The sequence below is a fragment of the Limulus polyphemus genome, unplaced genomic scaffold, assembly GCF_000517525.1.
Source record: "Limulus polyphemus unplaced genomic scaffold, Limulus_polyphemus-2.1.2 Scaffold542, whole genome shotgun sequence".
NCBI lineage: Eukaryota > Metazoa > Arthropoda > Merostomata > Xiphosura > Limulidae > Limulus > Limulus polyphemus.
In genome coordinates, this window is record NW_013666152.1 from 156566 (window position 1) to 179767 (window position 23202).

The 23202-nt window shown below is 31.4% G+C and overlaps 1 protein-coding gene and 1 long non-coding RNA gene across 2 annotated transcripts in view; both read left to right on the forward strand.

The window, feature by feature from the left end:
* LOC111085670 overlaps window positions 1–1737 on the forward strand; it is a 17219-nt gene extending 15482 nt beyond the window's left edge. Inside the window, exon 3 of the long non-coding RNA XR_002610487.1 lies at window positions 1557–1737. This is a non-coding gene — a long non-coding RNA (uncharacterized LOC111085670). The remainder of the gene's footprint in view (window positions 1–1556) is intronic.
* A 9595-nt stretch (window positions 1738–11332) lies between these two features.
* Window positions 11333–23202, forward strand: part of LOC106458987 (rho guanine nucleotide exchange factor 17-like) — a 74828-nt gene continuing 62958 nt past the window's right edge. The window contains exon 1 of the mRNA XM_022385357.1: window positions 11333–11482. Within this exon, the coding sequence (XP_022241065.1) occupies window positions 11333–11482 (150 nt within the window). The remainder of the gene's footprint in view (window positions 11483–23202) is intronic.

The window sequence follows — 23202 nt, forward strand, 5'->3', positions numbered from 1 at the left end:
TTGTTAAGTCGCTAACAGATAATCCACGTGAATTATGCACTGTTATATTTTATAGCGACTTTCTGGTATAATATATACCTGTTGTTATGCACTGTTATATTTTATAGCGACTTTCTGGTATAATGTATACCTGTTGTTATGCACTATTATCTTTTATAGCGACTTTATAGTATAATGTATACCTGTTGTTATGCACTATTATCTTTTATAGCGACTTTATGGTATAATGTATACCTCTTGTTATGCACTATTATATTTTATAGCGACTTTCTGGTATAATGTATACCTCTTGTTATGCACTATTATATTTTATAGCGACTTTCTGGTATAATGTATACCTCTTGTTATGCACTATTATATTTTATAGCGACTTTCTGGTATAATGTGTACCTCTTGTTATGCACTATTATATTTTATAGCGATTTTCTGGTATAATGTATACCTCTTGTTATGCACTATTATATTTTATAGCGATTTTCTGGTATAATGTATACCTCTTGTTATGCACTATTATATTTTATAGCGACTTTCTGGTATAATGTATACCTCTTGCTATGCACTATTATATTTTATAGCGACTTTCTGGTATAATGTATACCTGCCACAATTGTCATACTTTAAAGATTATGTAACGATTTTGGACATAGGTAGCGCTGTTCAAACGATCATTCTTTTTTTGTTAGATTAATGTATCTAAAAATTAATGTGGATCATTATAGCTCATAGAAGTTTGATTTAAGTAACAACTGAGTGATCGTTGCTATCAACCTATATTGAGAATGATTGTAATATAGTTAGTACCTTACGATTTGATGACAGTGTAGACAGTGTGTGTAAAGTGTTTAATAAATATGCGAAATATTTGTTTTAATAAAACTGAAATTTAGCTTAAATCTATTAGCTAATTTCAGGCCGGATAAATTGATTGACTTAAAACAATCTAACGAATTTCAATCTACAGTTATCAATGTAATGTATTCAGAGTGTGAAAATCAAACTGGTATCAATTAATTAAAAAATAATAAATTAAATTTTTCCTTCTTCAATCAGTAAATACAACTATTGTTTGTTGTTGTGATTTTTAATATACTAGTTTAGTTCGAGTCTAGTGATTGCTATGTGTTATGGTTTAGACACATCATGTCAGTTTAGTTGAAGACTTAATGCATAAAAGACAATTTTTCATGGTATCTTTTTTCATACGCTTATACCTTTCAACATCTGGGCGGTAAATTTGAGTGGGTATAACGCATTTTATAGCTTTGAGTTTAAAGAAGCAAACATAATTTTATAGATAGTTATAGTTTAGAATATTTTCAATTGTATTATCTAAGTATTCCAAATAATGTATTTGTGCCAACAATATTTGTTGAAGCTCTAAACTAATTAGAAAAGGTTAAATTCAAGTTCGATTTATCGAATTATTAAAACATACACTGCTTGTGTTAATGAATTAAAAGAGCTAACTGATATAAAATTTACATCAAATAATCGTAGTAATTATATCGTTATATCATCGTTAACATTTAATAGTTGTTTGTCGACTGCTATTTCAGAAATACATGAAGCCTTTAGAAAGTACAGAAAATGCAGCCCTAGTTGATAAAAACCTGGTGGATGAAATGTTTTACAAAATACCAGAAATCCTCACACATCATGAGAGTTTTTTGGAGTCTGTTCGCCAAAGAATTTCTTACTGGGATAGCAAACAGAAGATTGGAGACTTATTTGTAGACGTTGTGAGTATTCAGTTTTACTCTTTCAAATGTCTAGATATTGTAATAATAAATACAGTTTGAGATACTACATTTTACTTTACATTTTCCTAAACTGAAGAAAATTATAACTAAGTACTATAGAATGAAGACAAATAGAGAATTACTACTCACGTTATCTAGACATTGTTAATTTGTTATTTCGTCAATTAATTCTATTTGCTTTTTGTAGCTTGGAAACTTAATGTGATATATGAATAAAAACTCTACTGATATATTTGATATATATATATATATATATACATACTCACTTAGATTTAATACATTTTAATGGCTGTTTAGGTTGATTGTTTAACTGTTAATTATTAGACTGCCTTTACAATAAGTACCTTTACAAAGAACGATCAAGTGTACCGTTGTTTAAGGTTTATCACCAAAGAGCCTCAGAAGATAAAATATTTTGAATATTTGTATTTACAATAAGATTACTTTTTGAACTATTTCATTACAATAAACAGACGTATTCATATCTTCGTAGACGAATTTACATTTGTTTACACGAGACATCTTTCACCAAAGCAGCAATAGTCCATACCCACAAAACGAGGACTTTCTTTTTAGCCGCGGCATAGCGGCTCATAGAATGGCTCTGAGTTTTTTTGTTTTTTTTTAAGTACAAACCTTTAGCTCATAGCTCCATCTCTTGACCAATTTGAGATCTAATTACAGCCGCGGCTATTGAGGATTACCTCTTGTTTTGTTTTGAAAAAGCAAAAGATCGGTTTATAATTCCTTCAACATATTGAGTCAAAGTTTGTTCTTTGTTATGTGCTACGCATTCCACCGATAATTGTGCAGAAATCTGATTTTTACCTCCAAGACAAACTTTCTAATATCAGTAAAAGTTACATGGGTAGTCAATCAGGTTAAAGGATTACACTTATCAATGTTGGATAAATAATTTGTATAACCACATATTTCAACAGTCAGAGACAAAATATTTAGGATACGATACCGTTTTCTGATAACTTTAGGTAGAAAATGCACGTATAACGAATTATAAAATTATTGAAATAATCTTACTTAGGACTAGCGAACTATATTCATCTTTCTGGTGGAGATTGAAACAAATGCTAGCTTGGGATAAAATAAAATGTAGGGTTTTGTTTTCTGCCAGTCGGCACACTTAGAGACCTACGAACGTGTGTTCTTTTTTTATGAGACTAATCTACCAAAAGACATATTGCAGTATGTACAGAAATGCAAGTATTTTCAATAATATGAATAAAATTATAATTACATACCATAGTTTCATAGTACTATAGTTTCGTTTAGTTTAAACTTTACCAAACTCTTCAGTGTGATGCATTTGCTGGTAAAATTAAACTTAGATCATTTTAGGACTTTAATCCTTCTCAGTAATCAAAAGCCCTAGAACAAAATATATGTTCCGAGAAGTGACTTAGCTATCAAACTCTTGGGTCCAATTGTGATGAAATTCTCCAATAAATGATATTATATGTCACTATATAACCATTGTATATTACCAGTTAAAGGAAGGCCAACAAATGACACTAACCTATACTAAATACAACTACAATATAAATAAACTTCGTGTGTCACTTAACAAAAAGTTTATCCTGGATTAACTTTTTTATCATAGTGTTAAACACGCATGGTGCATAGCTTAGAGAAAACCGCTATTTTGCTTCTGTTATAAAGATAAATAATTGAACATAATAGAACTGTGTTTTTGGTATAACAAAGCCACATCGGCTTGTTTGCTGTGACGATAGAGAGGAATCGAAACCCTCATTTTAATGTTGCATATCCGTAGACTTACCGCTATTCCACCGGGTGACAGTAATATAACTAGATCCACAATCAATTTATTAACGTAGTCATACATATATAAATATATTATTGAACGTACCCAACGTTTATTACTTTTGTCTGAATTGTTTCCAAATGTACGAGATTGTCATGTGCTTAAAAGTAAGTTTTTTAAAGCTTTAGTTCAGTTTTTATTCACATTAAATTAAAGTTGATTTTTTTACATATCATAAACTTTTTATATACTATTTATCACCAAGGTGTATTCGCCTCAAATTATAAGAACAATATCACATAGAGCGGTCATTCATCCAGCCTTTATATCGTTAGCAAATGTTAGTAAACCTTTAACGGGAGAATTAGTCAGCCTAAGTCTGTTAGTTGTAGGTTGTTTGATCCTTACTTCTCACACGAAGATGCACACTAATATATATTGTAACTGCCAGCAGTGGATGTTTCTGCTGTTAACCTTGAGCAGCCTCTTATTGGCCCAATGTATTGCTGTTATCCAAGTTTCTTTAGTTGATTAAGTAGCGTCAGGTCTTCATATTCTTCTGGCTGTTCATGCTAGTCATGGATCAGCTGTTACCATATTGATTACGATTTTTTAGTGTTGGATTTAATGGTTAACTTCCAAGGAGGGTAGCAGATACGCCACCTTATCTGACTGTTCTATCACTGATGTCTTTAATGGTAGTTTCATGCTTTTTTTTCTTTTCCGCCATTCTATCAACACTGGAGACATATATAGATGTTGCACCACGATCAGTAGTTGTGAACATCATCTGTGTTCTTGAACAGAGTCTGGAGCAATGTAAATGGCTATTATAGCTGAATCTAAGCTGAATATACTGAAGAAGGAGTATAGGTTTGTTTAGTTTCTTGGTATCCTTGACCACTCTAGGGCCGTTCTCTGGCAGTATTCTCCTGCTGTGGCGAAGGAAATAAGTCAATTGTGGTTGAATTCCTTGCTGCGGTAAACCAAGAGCTCCTTCACTGAAGTGTTATTTACAGAGAAGTGCTGACCAAAGACACTGAACTTTAAACGAACCTTTTCTTCAATCCCAACTTAAATTATCAGTTTACTTTTTTTTACATTTTCTCTGTTTCTTCAAGTTTTAGAAGTACTTGGGAGGATGAGGTTTCTAACCTGCTGACCATTAGAATGATATCTGCTCCGAAATCCTCAAATGATCAAATGTTCTGTTTATTGTAATATTTCTCAAACAGCTCAGATTAAAAGAGAGATATTTTAATATATATATATATTTACCTATATAATATGCTTCATGAAACAACATTAACATAACAATGGCTTTTTTTAACCTTAACTTTGTTGCCTGTAGGTTTCTCTTTACACTCACTCTATGTTATTTAATATATTCTAATCGATTATCATGCTATTAATAAAAGTGAGTGAAGTGTGAAAAATTCTGATAGTCTGCGTGCTGTTGTGTTTCTTAAGATATTTATTAGTTCAAGTGCGTCGAAATATGCTATAGAATCCAATTATTCTTCGTGTTCGTTAATTTCCTGTTGAAACTTATCCTATACAATTACTTACACTTGACTTATATTCTTTTTGATAATCATAAAATGAAAAAAAGTTTCAGTTTCTTTCTTAATTAATAAGTGCATCTTTAAAGTAACTTGTTGCGTACAAATTACCTCACATTTAAATTACGTTATCCATTGTATTCGTTTCATAATAATTAACTGTTACCGTTGATATAAACAAAAATACAACACCCAAGAATCTTCTTTTCAATCTTTAGAAAATTATTATCATATCTGAATTCTAAAATTATTTTTCGAAACATACACATGTCCTGATGATGAGAAAACCTTGTCGAAACGTTGTACATTTGCTGTTATGTTAAACTTATATTAAAGTTTTTCTTCATTACCCATTCAAGCCGTCTCCAGCCATTATTAGTCTCAAAGTGGGTTCCTCGTCATCGAATTTGAATCTGACTATCACCACAACTAAATGAGAACAACATTATATTAGTTATTGTAAATTAAATCTGACTACCACTACAACTACACGAAAACAAAAGTATGTTAGATATTATAAATTGAATCAGATTACCCCACAACTAAATGAAAACAACATTATATTAGTTATTGTAAATTAAATCTGACTACCACTACAACTACATGAAAACAAAAGTATGTTAGATATTGTAAATTGAATCTGACTACCCCACAACTAAATGAAAACAACATTATGTAGTTATTGTAAATTAAATCTGACTATCACTACAACTACATGAAAACAACATTATATTAGTTATTGTAAATTAAATCTGACTACCACTACAACTACATGAAAACAAAAGTATGTTAGATATTGTAAATTGAATCTGAATACCCCATGATTAAATGAAAATAAAATTCTGTTAGTTAATGTATGGTTTCAATGATAGCTGACCCATAATACATTTTTCTTTTCGTTTCTTAACTACTAGGCTTAATTAAACTAAACTACATAATTAGTTTGCTTTAAATGAACAAATTAGAACTAAGTACAAATTAAGAGCAAATCAAGTTTGTTGTATAGTCAATAAAGTCATTATATAGTCTGATAATAATATTAACAAGTAGCCGCCCAGTGGCACAACGGCATGTCTGCAGACTTACAAAGCTAGAAACCGGGTTTCGATACTCGTGGTGGGCAGAGCACAGATAGCCCATTGTGTAGCTCTGTGCTTAATTTCAAACAACAACATTTAACAAGCAAGAATTTTCTTAATTTTTGCAGACTTCATCCCACTGCTTGAGGCAAATAATATTTTTTCAGTCCATATCATGATTTATGTTAGATAGGAAAGCATACCTTATTTCATCTTGGTCATCACAGTAGACTTACAACTACTTACCAATTCATGACTGTAATTCCTGGTCCAAAACAGCCCTATCTTATAATCGACTTGAATTTTACGAGGAAACCGCTAATGACTGGCGAGCGTTGATTGAGATTCATTTTACTGACAATACACCGTCTTGATTGTTGTCTAATTCAATTAATCAACCCACGCTGAAACTTATCCAGCGCTACCTTGCTTTCTCGAAATTAACACGAGATTTTCTATCTTAACTTTTATTTAAGCTTAAAATTTTTTCAACCATTTTTCTGGAGCAATAGTTTTGTATAGTGTTATAAACTGCTTACTTCTGTCAGTCTCTTCATCTTGTTCTGATTTTCTTCAATAATTAGAAAGACTGCTGTCATACTTCTAAGTTTTTCCTGTTGATTTTGGAAGTTACTTTGTGACTTTAATACGCTGAATTCCTAATCCCCAATTTCTGTATTTTGCAGAAAATTCTAGTAATGTACTTATCTAACGTTTTTGATAATAGGCACACGACGATAATATATCAGGGAATAAATTCTAAATTTCTCTTTGAAAACGGCTAATATTTTACACAGGGGACTTAACAGATCAGGATGTAAAGGAAGATTGTTGTTGTAGATGGCTTCAACGGTGGTTTCGTCCAGGTTCTCCCCTCATTTATCACCTCTTCATATCTCAACCAGCATGGTAAAATGTAATCTCCCAAATATGAAGAGATGGCTTATGTGTACAATGCTGGTTAATGTTCATATTTCATGCTGAACATCATATTTTAATAACCGTTTAATTGAAGCATCCATCAAGTATACGGACCGACCCAAGTTTAGGCATATTATTATCATTGACAGCATGGTAATTTCAACTCTACCTCCAGTAAATGTAGTAATACAACCGTTTGATTGAAGCATCCATCAAGTATACGGACCGACCCAAGTTTAGGCATATTATAATCATTGACAGCATGGTAATTTCAACTCTACCTCCAGTAAATGTAGTAAGACAACCGTTTGATTGAAGCATCCATCAAGTATACGGACCGACCCAAGTTTAGGCATATTATTATCATTGACAGCATGGTAATTTCAACTCTACCTCCAGTAAATGTAGTAAGACATTTTCTTTTCTAATAATAACACATTTTTGTCTAGCACCTGAGGATAACTGATTCAGAATCTGAGGATAACTGATTCAGAATCTGAGGATAACTGATTTAGAATCTGAGGATAACTGATTCAAAATCGATCATTAGGCTATTGAGTTTCCACAAATTACATATATTTTACCCAAAACATTCAAAAAGGACTACATAAATCAGGACAGTCATAGATATCTGTTTAAGAAGGGATTAGTGCAAATAAAGACTGGTTTACATTCGAACATAATCTTAACTGTTTTATGTGACGGATTTCCTTAATTCTTAAAGATTGTTCATAATTAATACTGCAGATCATTTTAAAGTGATTATTTTCCTCTGGAATTTAGCAGTATTTCTTTATTATTACGTACTTAACATACGTATAGACATTGGTATAATTCATTAGACTTCTTGACGTGAACCTTGATATCATATTCTAGCGTTTTTATAGTTTAGTCGATATATCATTGGTCAAGCATGGTACTCTAGGCTATTTTGTTTGAACTCTAGATTATTTCATTTGAGGGATATTAAATCTATATACGAACTGAGAAATAAAGCCGTGTATCACATAGAAGGAAAACTTATTTGTAGTAAAATGTGTTTAATTCTTTTACGTTCTACACATACAAAACAATAACTAATAATAATCTTTAATTTAAACAATCTGTGAACTGAAATTTGCATTATATTATTTTTAAACCCTGTTCATATAACTTTTTCATAAGAGTAATACAAACCAGCAAAAAATATCTTTATGATTATGGTTAACTTAAAAGAACATCCTTTACTAATAATTTTGGTGTAGAAAAATGTGAATTCGATCGTTCTTCTATAGTAACGTTTATAGTATATTCAATTAGATTAATTATAGCAAAACTGTTTGACATGTTTCTGTTCCTTAAAGTGTTCTATTATAGATTAACGTTTTGAATTAAAGAAAACATTTTCACCACTGATTTCCCCCTTTTCACATAGAAACAATTTTGGAAAACTAGGATTTAGTGTCAAACACTTTGCAACTACTGAGATTTAATCACATAACATCCTACTCCAGGATGGACAGTGGAAGATCAAGAAACTTCTAAAACACAGTTTTATGAGTCCGTTGTATTGTCTTCATATTTTATAATAGCAGTTTAGTTGTAAAGTGTACGTCTTCTTCTGAAAGAATATTGGTACATGAAAACATAGTGTCAAGACGTTATTTTTTTCTCAAATTAAGAACATTCAAAGCTGTCTTTTGCTGTATATTAACATGAGCTATATTATTCAAAAAAATAAATATAAAGTTATCCGGTTCATGATAAATCGTCATAATATTTGGTTCTTAACGACAGTCAATTTGTGAACCTTGGACAATCCAAAGAAAACACCACTATGTGAACCCACGACTCTAATTATATTACACTCCCTTTCATCAGTTGTACCACATTTCTTAAATTTCACAATAACTGGTGCCAGTAGGCATACTTATACTAAATTATATTAAAAAAAATCAATATCAGTATATAAAAGAAATATTGTTTTTGTATACAATGAAGGTGGTATATCATCTCGCTTCTTTGTTGTTATGCCTCTGCACAGCAATATTCCATTAATTGAAGTAATACAGCTTACATTTGATTCTCGCTCAAGGATGAGGAAACAGTACAGTTGATTTCTAAATACATATATTACAAGTTTCATGATTTTGGAATTAAACAGATCCATTTTATTTTTGACAAATATGTAATATTATCAAACAGATGGGTTAATTATGTGTCCCACTTTATTCTTGATAGTATGTTATATTATGAAACAGATGGGTTAATTATGTGTCCCACTTTATTCTTGATAGTATGTTATATTATCAAGCAGGTGGGGTAATTATGTGTCCCACTTTATTCTTGATAGTATGTTATATTATCAAGCAGGTGGGGTAGTTATGTGTCCCACTTTATTCTTGATAGTATATCATATTATCAAGTAGGTCGGGTAGCTATGTGTCGAGATATCTTTCTCGACTATGTTGCATACTGTTGCCTGGAGGAAGTGGACGGCTTTTCCCCCAACCTTTGAATTAATGGATCCTGTTACAATATGCCGCACTTTGAATGTAATGACTGAGATATGAATTGTTGAAGGTCTCTTTCTTGATGGTCCTGAGTTCTCAAGTTGATCCATATTCCTTTGTTTATCAATGTTATTAAGTACTAACAACAAGAAATATTCCCTTTTTGGAAATTATAAATCCACAATCTTAACACATCTTTATTACCTGGGTGTATGAATATTTTACGTCGGAAACAGCTGCTACATACTCTTCCGAAAAACGATCAGTCTTATGTAGCACCACACTGCCTACATAACCAAATAATTTCAAAATAAAGTTCTAATACCTGTCGTTCCACCACGACTTTATATCGGCTGTGGTTGTTTTGTGATTTGCTAATTTTTGGTATTCAAAATCGTTTAAATATAACGTACTTAACCCTCTGTTTTGTCGTAAGGGGATAACTGCGTAAAACTGGTTTATTTATAGAATGATTTATTCCCATAACCAATTACTCAAGTTATTAAAACAAAATAAATTGCTGGAGAATATTTTGGAAATATTTAAGTTACAGAGACCAAAAGCTATGACTTGTAAATTTTCGTGTGTCACGGGACAACAAAACCGAAGATTAAGAGTGTATTTTTTATAGTTTATTTCGAAACATACGGTTAATTCAAAACATTTATTATCATACCCAATATTTCTTCTGAATGTCTCACTAGAATTCTTATTATGTCAATGAATATCAATAATTTGGTTACTATGAACTGTAAAATAATTTTAATATAACACATAGGAAGTACCTAAATTTTCAAAAGTCTTGATACAAATAAAGTGTGGACAAACACGTATGCATTAAAATAGTTGTTTTAACAATTTATTATTATTACCAAGTTTTATACCAAGTTTCTGTGGTAGACTAAAATATCTTACAATTGTTAATGCAATTAAATATCACAGAGTTAAATAGTTAGTGAAAAACATCACAGTAAACTAAATAACTTATCAAGTCTCCTGACAGTTTTTCCATTTACGATGGATATTTTCACTAACTTTTTAACTGTTACCCACGTGATTGTGTTGTTTTATCTCAAAGTAGACTTTTGAACAGAAAATATTTATTGGCTTCTTTTTTTTTGGAAATAATATTTACCTTGAAACATTTTTAAAACATCATTTTTACTTTTTGGCATTAAAATGTCCTGTAAGAACTTTGAAAAAGTATTTGGAAATAATATTCTTTTTAAATGGACTCTGAAGATGCTAAACATTTTGAGTAAAGAGGATTAATCGCATAAGAACGATTTGTGTATACTAAAGTGTAAGCAATCGCCCCAGACGCGGACCATGGTGTTATGAGTGACATGTTTAGTACATATAAAATTGATTATTGGAGAATTCTTGATCATTGGACAATGCAATGCCACCACTGTAAGATTATGTTACAGACGTTTCTGAGAAAGCTAGGTTTATTACAGTGAGATTATTAAATTCGTGCACAAGAATACTTAGAACAACAAAGGGCTTCAAAACATCACACACCAAGTGAAGGCTATGGTTAAGGAAATGAACCATCCATAAAAGCCATTGCGATGAAGATAGACATATATTTTCTGATACCGTTAAGAAGATAACAAACGAGGCTTTAAGTTAGCAAAGGCTCATAGAGGATTTAAGTTAGCAGAGGCTCATAGACAAAAACTTCAAAAGCTTGAAGCCACATTTCGAACTGAACGACTAGTTACCTGAAAATATGGCCGAAGACATTGGAATTACAGGAATCCCATTTGGCCACATACTTGTGAAGAGCTCCAAGAGAGCTCCAATAAACATTTGTTCCTTCGGTCTACTAAAACGTGATCGTAGAGACCGGCGTTCACGTGTAGCGGATGGTCTATGGAAAGTTTGTAAAGATGTATATTTTGAGAATGACCTTGTTGTCCTTCACAGAAGCTTGTTACAATGAAACTTGTAGTGTCGAGCAATAGTGCGTAGCCATGCCATCAGACCGAATACGATCGATGACGAAGGAAATAATTCCTAGAGCAGCACAGAACATAGAATATCGTTCTTATTAAATGTGGTTAACGCTCAATGAGAAACAAAAAGAGTCAATACGATGTAAATGTACCGGGAAAACATAGGCTAATACAAATGTTGTTATTATGAAAACTGTATTTTCAAACAGCTTCATTTTTATACTGTGACTTTATGAAATTGTTTTTATATAAACGCGATTTTATAATATGAATAATCTAACATTCTAAAATGATGTATCTAATCTAAACGAAGTTTCAAACACTATATTCCTAGATGGTAATACAAGGAAAGTATCACTGGAAGTTTTGAATTTTTGTAAATTTTGTGGCATTTGAAGCCCAAGTCTGAGGTTCACGTGGATTATCTGTTAGCGACTTAACAATACCTGAAGAGTTATTGTAGCCCAAGTCTGAGGCTCACGTGGATTATCTGTTAGCGACCTAACAATACCTGAAGAGTTATTGTAGCCCAAGTCTGAGGCCAACAGGTATACATTATAGTTGTTATGCACTATTATTTTTTATAGCGACTTTCTGGTATAATGTATACCTGTTGTTATGCACTATTATCTTTTATAGCGACTTTCTGGTATAATGTATACCTGTTGTTATGCACTATTATCTTTTATAGCGACTTTCTGGTACCTATTACTAATTTCTGGTCAAAACAATCTGCCTACATATATCAGGATTAAAATTCAGCCCACTAATTAATATACCGAATTTGATATATCAGTCTACTTATAAGTGTGCAATGATCAAGATCTTTTGTTTTATCAATGATTAGAATACGCTGTTTCATCAGTTGAGTACAAATGCTGGTTTCACAAGTCTCGCGAATGTTGAATATTATACCGTGATATAACTATCTTATATATATATTGCGAACTGTGGTGTTTGTCCGAGCGTTCATTCTTCTGTCTCACGTTTGAAAAGCTGCGCACGCAGGCAAAGCTCAACATTCGCTTTTGAAATGATGGGAGAACAGGCATGGATAATGTTGATGCCAAATTTTATTTCACAAACAGGATATTCTACACTAAATTGTTAGGAAGTTATCACATTATCATTCACATTTCAAAATGTGACGTAACTTAAAGAATAAAAATGTAGATTTACCGTATGTTATTGTTGAGCGGCTCTTAGCGTGACTGAAATGCTCAACAATTACTTTTCTCGGTTGGCGGTATAAGTGGATCAGAACTTTAAATTGATAGACTAACTTAAACTTTTTCCCGTCACTGGGGACGGGTACTTTTGATTATGGTGTCAACGAGAAATATTTGATTGTGATGAAGTTGAAAAAAAGAAACCGGTTTAAATGCATATATATTTCTCCTACTTACCCATCATTATACATCATACACAACAGCGAGTGCTTTTTAATACAGTTATCTATAAAATTAAGTTAAGACATTTAGTGTTCTCAGGTGTGAGTGTTCCACCATGTTTAAAACCTAATGTTTCAAAGGCTGATAAAATCACACACATATATATATAACAGTATGGCTTGGGTTTATCGTTAATAACACATTTAGTTTTGTCAAAAAAGCTCTATTATCAATCCTCTTCAGAGATAAACTATGTTTAAGACGTCTAAGATCACAAACTAACTATTTCGTGATTTTTTGCGCCTCTAAACAAAATAAAATAAATAACAGCGAAAACACTTTTATGTTGTTGTTTGAATCATTAACTATCTGCCTTTATGTGTAGCATTCTAGATAACATCAGTTATTATCATTTGACGTGTTGATTAAAAAGACTGCTTAATCATAACTTTGAAGACGTAGATGTCGCTATATGAAAATTCCTATATTTTGAACTAGCTTCGTATCATGAACGGTTAGATAAGCGTAAACTGAAATACACTATGCAATCTCGCACAGGGTTCGAAAAAATGATAAGTTTCAGATAAATATTCGTGTTACGTCTTTGTATTTTGACATATCCTGTCGAAAAAGAGAGCGAGATTGCTTAATATTGATAACATAAACCTGCGAATTTAAACTTCATAAAAGTTGTTTTGGTTTTAATAACGGATTTTCCATAATTCAGCTACGCAGATTTTGCTATCACGTAAAGATTTTTTTACAAATCGGGAAGAAAAAAAACTCTTACTCAGATTAAATTATTATTTCGTTTACCACAATGAACATTTTTTATTATTATGTTTGTTAACAAAATTACAAACAAAGTGAAGAAAAGAGAAGAACATTGATGGCAAACAAATATGCATCCTCATTCATCCTGATTTTTTTGTGTGTGTGAAATCTACGTCTTGTAGTCCCAAAACTACGTGTTGTTGTTTTTCTTTTATGTATTGCGTTATGATGTTTTGTGAAAAACTTTACGTGATGGAGAAAAATGGATATCATTTGCGGATTCAGCTTACAGGAATTACTGTAGAACATTTAAAAATTTCAAAACAATAAAACCATCGCAGGCCTGTGTAATTTATGAACGCCTGGTGTTAATTATCCATGGAATTATAGGTTGTTTGTTATACACAATATGACGTCACTGCACTAAAGAATGTGCTTAAGCTTGTGATAGCATGAAGTTCTGTATTGGCTTCATTTTGAGTTTTATCTTTGTTAGAAGATTTACAAGTGAATTAGTCTTCTGTAATAGATTTGAATACAATATTTTTCACCATTCTAAAGATCCTACCCTGTAAGCGGTCGTACTTTTATGAGTGTGCCAAAAACGCAAAAACCTTTTTTGAATAATGAAATGTTAAATATGTCGTTGACGCTGAATATACCGACCAGAAAGTTTGCCGTTATGCTTGGATGTATCTAATAATTTACATAGCTATAAAATATAATTTATTTTTTTATAACTCATAACTTAAGTAAATTAATATGTAGAAATATACATGGATTTTTCTCGAGGTTGCGAGTTTTCGGCCCTCTTACCGGAGCCTTCAGCGGGCAACAATATACTGAGCGATAAATGTTCATTTAACCCACGATGAAGGCTACGGTAAAAGTGCCGAAAGCTAGCAAATAAAAGTATTTTAACGTAGATAAAAGACCGTGTATAATTCTACATATAATATATTTTGTTACATCGTTTATAAATCAATCTATTTCTATACATGTTTTATAGAAAAAAATCAACAACATATTTCTATTAATACTTTTGATGATTATAAGTAAATTATCCTTATCCATTTTTGTAATAACTTCAACCAGAATAACTGCTAAAATTCTACAATAATAATTACTAATAAACCGTCTTAATTATGGGTGTTTGTTTCTTAGTAATTAGCACAAAGCTAAACAATGGACAATCTGTGCTCTGCCCACCACGAGTATCGAAACCCGATTTTTAGGGTTGTAAGTCCGTAGATGTACCGATGTGCCATTGGGGGGCAAATAATGAGTAACAGGCAAACTACAATAATTCTATGTCGGACACTAAACCTTGTTTTTCCTATGGATTTTATATTCGCTTTAGGTCATGAGCTTATATCCCAAAACTTTAAAGAAAATATATATATTCCAGTAGTATAAGAGGTTCGTCTATTACCTTAGTATCAGACTCTTATTCTGTTATTATTTGATCAAGATTTTGTCTTATAATTTCTTAAGAATGTTAATAGTTTTGTCGTTATTAGCTTTATATCAAGGTACATCACAATGAGTCATTTGTTCATTGTTAAATGAACAGTAATTGGATTTAGAAAGTATGCTTGTTGCTCTGGGATATCGTTTTTTATCCTATATGAATATTTATAATTTGGAATCAAAGTTTTGTTCTTGTTCATCATCATAGTTTTTTAGAATTTTTAAGCATACTTTTAAGAACTTCAGAAAACGCTCTCCTTTAAACTCCAGAAAAGTTTCAATAATAACATATTTTATACTGTATTTAAAACATAAAGTAAAATGTGATGGATAAAATGAGTAAGATTTACGTAAAGTTTCCGGTATTTAGTGTTTTCAACATGAATGGCACTTTATGCACCACACGTGCGTCATGCGGCCAAGTCAGAGCCCCCAGTATCCAAGCACAGCTATCCTTAAAATTTGGAGCTGCTGATCAGAGGAAGGGCAACCAGATGGAAACACCTTCAGCCTATGGAGCTACCATTAACCGAATAGTAGAACTGACTGTGACATCTTTAAGGTGGAACGCGTTCAGCGGCGTATCTCCTCTCCCATCTTGGATCTTTAGGTCCACAGCCCTACATACTAAACACTAGATTACGCACAGCTCTGTGTAACGTTTCCAGTAGTGGAATAATCTTGTAGCACCTTTACGCCTCTTCGGTCATACACTTAGCTTCTACTTTCAGTTCAACATTCCATTTTTTAGATAACAATCATGTAGTGCTCAAACATTGTGAATGTTGTCAAGATACTTTTTATTATTGAATCTAGTTATATAGTTCGCAAAATATAATTTGTCAAAGTATAGTATTTTATGATGCCAAGAAGTGGTTCATTTATAAGTTTTGAGATATCTAAATACTTACATAGTAAGTTATATATGGAATATATTTTAAATAAGTTTTTTTGTCGTTTTAGCAGTGAACGAGTTTCACTGTGTATTAAGATGACAAGTGTTGATGTAAACGTATTTCAACGTACTGGTAAATAAATTTGTAGTAACATAATAATAAAACAAAAGACATATCTGCAAAAAGTAATACCAAATTATAGAATGTCAGAAATGACTCCTAATGAGCCAAGTAATATTAAAAGTAAAAAAAATAAACACAATAAATTATTTATTAGTTGCTCCAGCCCACTAATTTAGATAATATAGTTATCATCAACAGGGCTTGATTAAAATGCTTACTTATCCGAAATGCTTACTTATTCTAATAAATAAACTATATTTAATTAACAGTTATGACAAACCTTTTGTAAGTGAGTCAGGAGATTTTGATGAAATATATATTTTTACTTAACCCGCTATAAATTAAATTCCTTAAAAGTCTGATAAACCCAAGAATCTTCCGACAGGTGAGTCTGACTTCATGCAACCAGCTCCACCTGTCAAAGTGCTTGAGTTTATCGATTTATTATATAGTAATTTACCAATTTTTTTTAATACTGCGTGGTTTTTCTCTATCATGAACGCTCTTAACGAATATAATCAACTGTTTAAACCGAACAAAATCACCCAGATGTGATGATTCTAGAAAACAAAATTATCCATCGTAAAATATCTTATTTAATAATGTAAAAATCAATTATTTCATAACTGATTTTACCAAATTTAAATGCTAAAGGAAATATATATTTATAATATAAACATTCAACACATGCCATTATCTTATGATGATACAATGTAACCTAGATGAAATGTAATTAGTCTTTAAATGTTCTATCAAGTGCTTTTAAATGTATGTATATTACATTTTTATTGATCCTTTGTTATCTTTGTGTAAGCCAGAAACACAGTTTCTTCATCTTTAAAATATTCCATTTTGCCTTTCTTGATTTTCTCCTTAGATTGTTTGGAAGATGCCTCAAGCACCTTTGCTTTCTTTATAATATAACTTTGGAAATTGCTTTTTTCCCTTTTATGGTCTATTTCATGATCACTGTTTTGAGTCTTTGTGTGTCGTCTTTAGGAGCTGAAAATGAGTCAATTTTTGTTTAGATCAAATGCAACTGTCGGTCATAATGTATCTTACATCTTCATATCATTATCATAACGCTACAAGTAGAAAATATCAAAACGTAGTCTGCAAAATAATTTCTTTGACAAAACATGATGACAAAATGTTTCGAAGAACAGTGGGATTAAGGACTATTGTCAAACAACCTTTGATTAATTCTCATCCGCAGCATCAGTCCAAAACTCTTCAATTCAGGTACATTGTTCTGCTAAAACGATGAGTTAAATGTCAAGTCCAGCAATGTTCCTTCTTTACCCATACCACTAAAACATTAAGAACAAACATTATAAAACTCTGAGAAATAGAAGATTAAACAGATGTAGGTGCAGGGAGAAATATCTAGGTTAAGGTTGTTATAAAAGCAATATATATATAATGCAAAAAAAAGGCCCGAAATGGCGAGGTACGTGAATTCTGCTGGACGGACAAACGTACATTTGTAAATGACTAGTTATATCTTTTCGCTTTGTGACTTTCACTGTTATTTACTATAACAGACGTTTCCAGATTAAAGACAATGTGAGTTGCTGTGTGATTTCCAACTCATAATAATCTTCGTTTTTCCTATTTAACGACTTTAAAACATATTTATGCTCATTACTGTATCTGCAAGAATTTAGCAACATTATTTTAGACAGAAAAGCTTGTGACGTCAATAATGAAGCGTAAAACACAAACCAGTGATCTTAATTATCAAAAAAAACGCATAAAAAAGACAAATTTATCCAATAGTGATATGTACTGTACGCATGCACTATAATGATTCTCTTTGTCATTCATTTAAACGTGTTATTGAAGCCTTTCAGTGTCATCAAAGTTTGCAAAACCCAAAGGTATTGGCAGTTTTAACGATGTACAGAAAGAATCCCATCTGTTTGAACAAAGTATTATGTTAGATATAAGCTACTACGTAACGGTAGCAATTAATGAATGTAAACATAACAAGCTCGTTTTCATTTGAGGCTGCCTGTGTACAGGTGTGGTATACCGAGGGAATTAGCTGATGTATTTGTTACAGAAGAAAACTATAGTTGACTAAATTCTCTTGATATTCATTTGAATTACGAAAGATACGTAGGAGGAAAGTAACAATATGAAATCGATTAAGAGCAGGTTCACTCAGTTACAATAGCTTTGTCTACTGCCTACTTGCTGTAAAAGTAATCAAATAGTTGGTGTTCAGGGTAGACAGTTTTACCGTGATGACCGAAAATGAGTGTTCGTCTTCATTAATTCATATTTGAGTAATTTGAGAAACGTAATGAAAGAGATTGTAGAGATATTATATCAAGAAAAAAACACTCTGATTAGTCCATAACTAATTGACTTTGAAATTAATTTATACATTTACAGAAAATTAAATAAGTTAGCATAAACGAAACCAAAGAAACACTTTAGTACATAAGGATTCGATGAATGTCTTTCTTCAATGAACATCTTCAAGATAACACTGTTAGAATATACAATTTTATGCATTTCGAAAAGCCCTGATAAACAGAAGAACCTTATAAACTTAAAGTATGCAAAATGCAAATACAAACAAAGAAATAATAATAACGTCTTCTGTTGAGAAGAACTTATGTTAAGAACATTTCGAAATGTATTATATAACTGTCAAGATTCGAACAGTCTTAAGTTAATCATATAGACCTAATGAAGTGTGCTTATTCGAAACGTCATATATCAAAGCATAATTTCATTACAACAGAGTGTATAGTTTCCCTGATGAACTATCACGAGCTAGTATAACAGATTTGTGTCACAAGCAATAACAAAATCTGCGTTTTAATACAATTACACTTCAGACGTATCGCTATAACGATAAACTATATATGAATAAGACATTACATAATATTATAAATGTGTGTTTGTTCTTTGGTGGAACTAATATCTTTTTCAGGATTTTATAAATCTCTATTCGCCTCAGGGTTTGTTTATCTGACTTTGTATATGCTAATACATCATTACTTGTCTGTCTGTTTTTATACTGGGATGTTCGTACGTCTCTTGATATGACACTCTACGAAACAACTCATTATATTTATTTGGTCATAAAATTCTGACGGATGATTTATCAGATCAGAGATTATGTGGTTATGCTATAAAAAAGTATTATACAGTCAGGAAAACTGTCGTATTTTACCCTTCTACAACTAATAGGAATGTATTTATAATTTGGGTATATTGTAGTAGATTTTCTAAATTTTAATAGTTGTGTTCTGCACGTAGTTAATGACATTCTTGTAACCCGGATGTAAAAATATAGTGAACCTGCGCTAACCTTCTAACTTAGATGTAGGTTCCATATTACGACGTGCCTGAAATTACCTGGTTGTTATGGCATACGACTCGCATTCTGCGGGTCGTGAGATCGAAAGCAGTGAGAGCGTTATAATTTGACGGCCAATTCCACCATTCGTTGGTAAAGAATAACACAAAAGTTGGTAGTAGGTGGTGTTGAATAGCTGTCTTATCTTTGGTCTATCACTTCAAAATTAAGGACGATTAGCGGAGATAGCTCTTGAGTAGAGCTTTGCGTGAAATTATACAAAACAAAAAACTTCATTACAACGATTGTTCAATATGAGTTATAAATGCGTGGCCTTGTTTCTGTGTTATGTTCTCGTTGAAGAAGGTAACACTCAATTCCAGGGATGGTAGAAAGACCATCATTGTGTTTTATGTTAAGAGAACACACAAGTTAATATTTCAAAGTAAAAGTTTTTGAATTTGAAAGCAGGATTTTCTTTTGCAAACAAAATCTTGCGAGTCAGGGAAAATGTTAACATATTAATAATGGACACACCAGACAACGAGAATCTACAACGAAATCAGATGGATTTTTCTTAGCCAGCTGCCGTCAAGTTATTTGGCTCAGTTTTCAGTTGATTAGTTTACTCTCTCTCTCAATCGATGTATCTCTTTAGACAGTGTTAGATTTAATCCAAACAAAATATTAGTATTTAGTTGTTTAAATATATTAAGCTATCTGTGTTGCGATCATTAAATTTCCTAATCTTTCTTGCATGTATTTATAGTATATTTAACTTATATAATATTGGTCAAAATATTCCCTGTCATCACGCATTACGTAACCTAATCTTGAAGTGAAGAAACCACAAAAATATATTACATTTCTATCTAGTAATTAACTACATTTTGTTTTATTCAACTAATAATTTTTACTGCCTCTGAAAGAAACAAATTTTGTTCATGCATACAAACTGCAATTTTTTTAATATACTATATATTTTCTATTGATTAAATACTATTTCTTTTTCATTTTATGAGTAGCTGTCTTCTTAGATTCATATAAATACGCCAAAGTAAAGCTACGTGTTGATAGTGCATACTGTGATTGGTTGTCATTTAACCAATCAGAAAGAGACACATAGTACAAAATTTATAAAAGTACAAAGTACAGGCAGTCATACTATGGCCATTAGTGATAGAATGTATCCAACCATGGCTCACAGGACAGAAATACTGCATGATACACGTGTAAAAATCAAAGTTTTGGGTGATCAAGGATACTTCATGCGATACATTGAAGGCAAGACTCCAAACAATAACGTCTATAGTCAGCAAACTGAGTCGATATTTGTAAAATCTATCTAAGTTTAATAGAATAAATTTTGCTGAAAATAAAAAATAAGGTACCATTAAAAGTACATCCTGGCATGTCTTATGTATAACTGTTATGTATTTATATGAACAATTAAGTAATATATCATGAAACAACTTTTAAAATAGAAAGTTTCAGTTCAGTAGTGCAACATTAATGAAGGTTCTTATTAACTTCTCGTGCAGGACACCAGAACACATGTGGTGGGCGAAATCTACGACACGGAAGTATCCTATGTAGACTCTCTACAGATTTTAGTAAATGTAAGTAACATTTTTTTAAAGGACAGGGAATTGGCAATATAATCTTACGTGTTTTGTAAGTAAGTCATTATCTTTCTTTAATGTCAGTGTCATTAGCAGTATTGTTTAAAGTGTTGAATATATACTTACATTTGTTATTTTCCATTTTGAACTATACATATTTATATTAAAGGGATTATTTTACATTTTTAGCTGAGTATATTTATTTAGGACAAGTCAAAATCTTCTAAGCTGGTGGAACCTCATGACATATTATTGTAGATACAATAGGAAACATAGCTAACAGCGAGAGTACTCAAGTGATGAAACAGCGTATTCTAATCATTGTTTTATGTCATTGCACACTTGTGAAACATAGCTAATAGCGAGATGGGACTAACATTTGTTCGATCGAATAAACGGTAATAGAAAATATTCCTTTCTATGAAATGGTAAATTATACGAATAATTGAAACAAATTTTCAAACTTTTCTTAATTTGTTGAAAATAATTAAACTATATATAAAAATGCAACAACTTACATATCATTTTCGAATTGTATAAAAAATTACCAACATGTTAGCTGCTTATCTCTATATAAGAAACACATACACCAAACTTTCATAGCAATAACATTTGATCAATTAGGGTAACAGAAATATTAAAACAAAGTAAATATATAAGTATTCAACATTGATCGCTTCACTTTATAGAGACTCAGGAGATCTATTTTATTCTAACGTATTCCAGAGGGGTTTATACTACGCACTCAAACGGATTAAACTGATTTCTTTATGTACTGATCAAAGTGAACATTTTTGACGATGGATTAAAGGTAGAATAAAAAGTATGCCATGACTTCCGTTTTATTAGTACAAGCTTCGTAAATTCTTGATGAAAGTAAGTACTGGTTATGGATGTGTTTTGTTGTTTTATTTACGTTTTACTTAATTTGAAAATAAATAGTGGAAATTTGTCGTTTTCGTTTAAATACAAAGTTCCGTAAACTTCCTTGCTTTAATAAATTGTTTTCTGGAGAAGTTTTTAGTTAATTAAAAATGAGCTGTAAAGATATTCAGGGTCGATGTAACAATTAAAAAATTCACTTGAACAATTATAACATTCTTGAAATTTTTACGTATTCGATCTGTTGTGTAACATGAACACGGAAACTTATTATACCATTTTTAGCTTTTTTTTTTTCATTCTTTGTCATTCCTATTCGACTTTTGGCCCTAGACTTCCCAATTCATTATTTATTTGAGACCTTAACCTACTCTGTACATCTAGAGGATCATACATTTATGTGTTTTCTCCTACTTAATCTCCTCTCCCCCCCCCCAAAAAAAAGTAACATAGTTTCATTCAGCTACTGGGAACTTCTATAATCTCTTTTGTAAACATTGCAACATCAAACCTTGTTTTTATAGGATATTTCTATTTAGATGTTTACTGTAAGGACTGTTTAAGTGTTCGCTAGGACTTTATTTTTAAGAGTATATTTATTCCGAATGTCGATTATTACAGTGAACATGTGTACCACTAGTTTTGTATTCCAATTGTTGACTAACTGAACTTGGAACTTACCATCTAGTAAAAATAATTCTACCTGGTCTCTTTCACTTTTTTGTTTTACCCAACATCTAAAATATGTGAGATCTATCTAATGATGGTAGTAGTTAAGCAAAAAAAATCGCACTTCTAATTGCAGTTTTATAAATTAAACATAGAAAGTAATTAAAGTAAAAAGTCAAGTTTCAGTTGAAAAAGTTTTAAACTATAAGTAAATTTTAGCATCGAGAGATATATATTTTTAGGAAACTCTACTAAATATGAAGAACACTGCATCCCAAGAGAAGTAGTAGCCAAACATACTTATAAAAAATATTGGTTTTCCAAACCCTGAACTGAAAAGGCTACGCACAAATCGATTCAGTGGTTACAATTTCAGGTATAGACTGTCCATAAATTTCTACACAGTACTAAAGTCATAAAGGGTTCTAGTGGAAAGCAAAAGAGAAGCGAAAAATTCAACTATTTACCTTAATTGTACAAAGTATACGCGAAAACAGTACT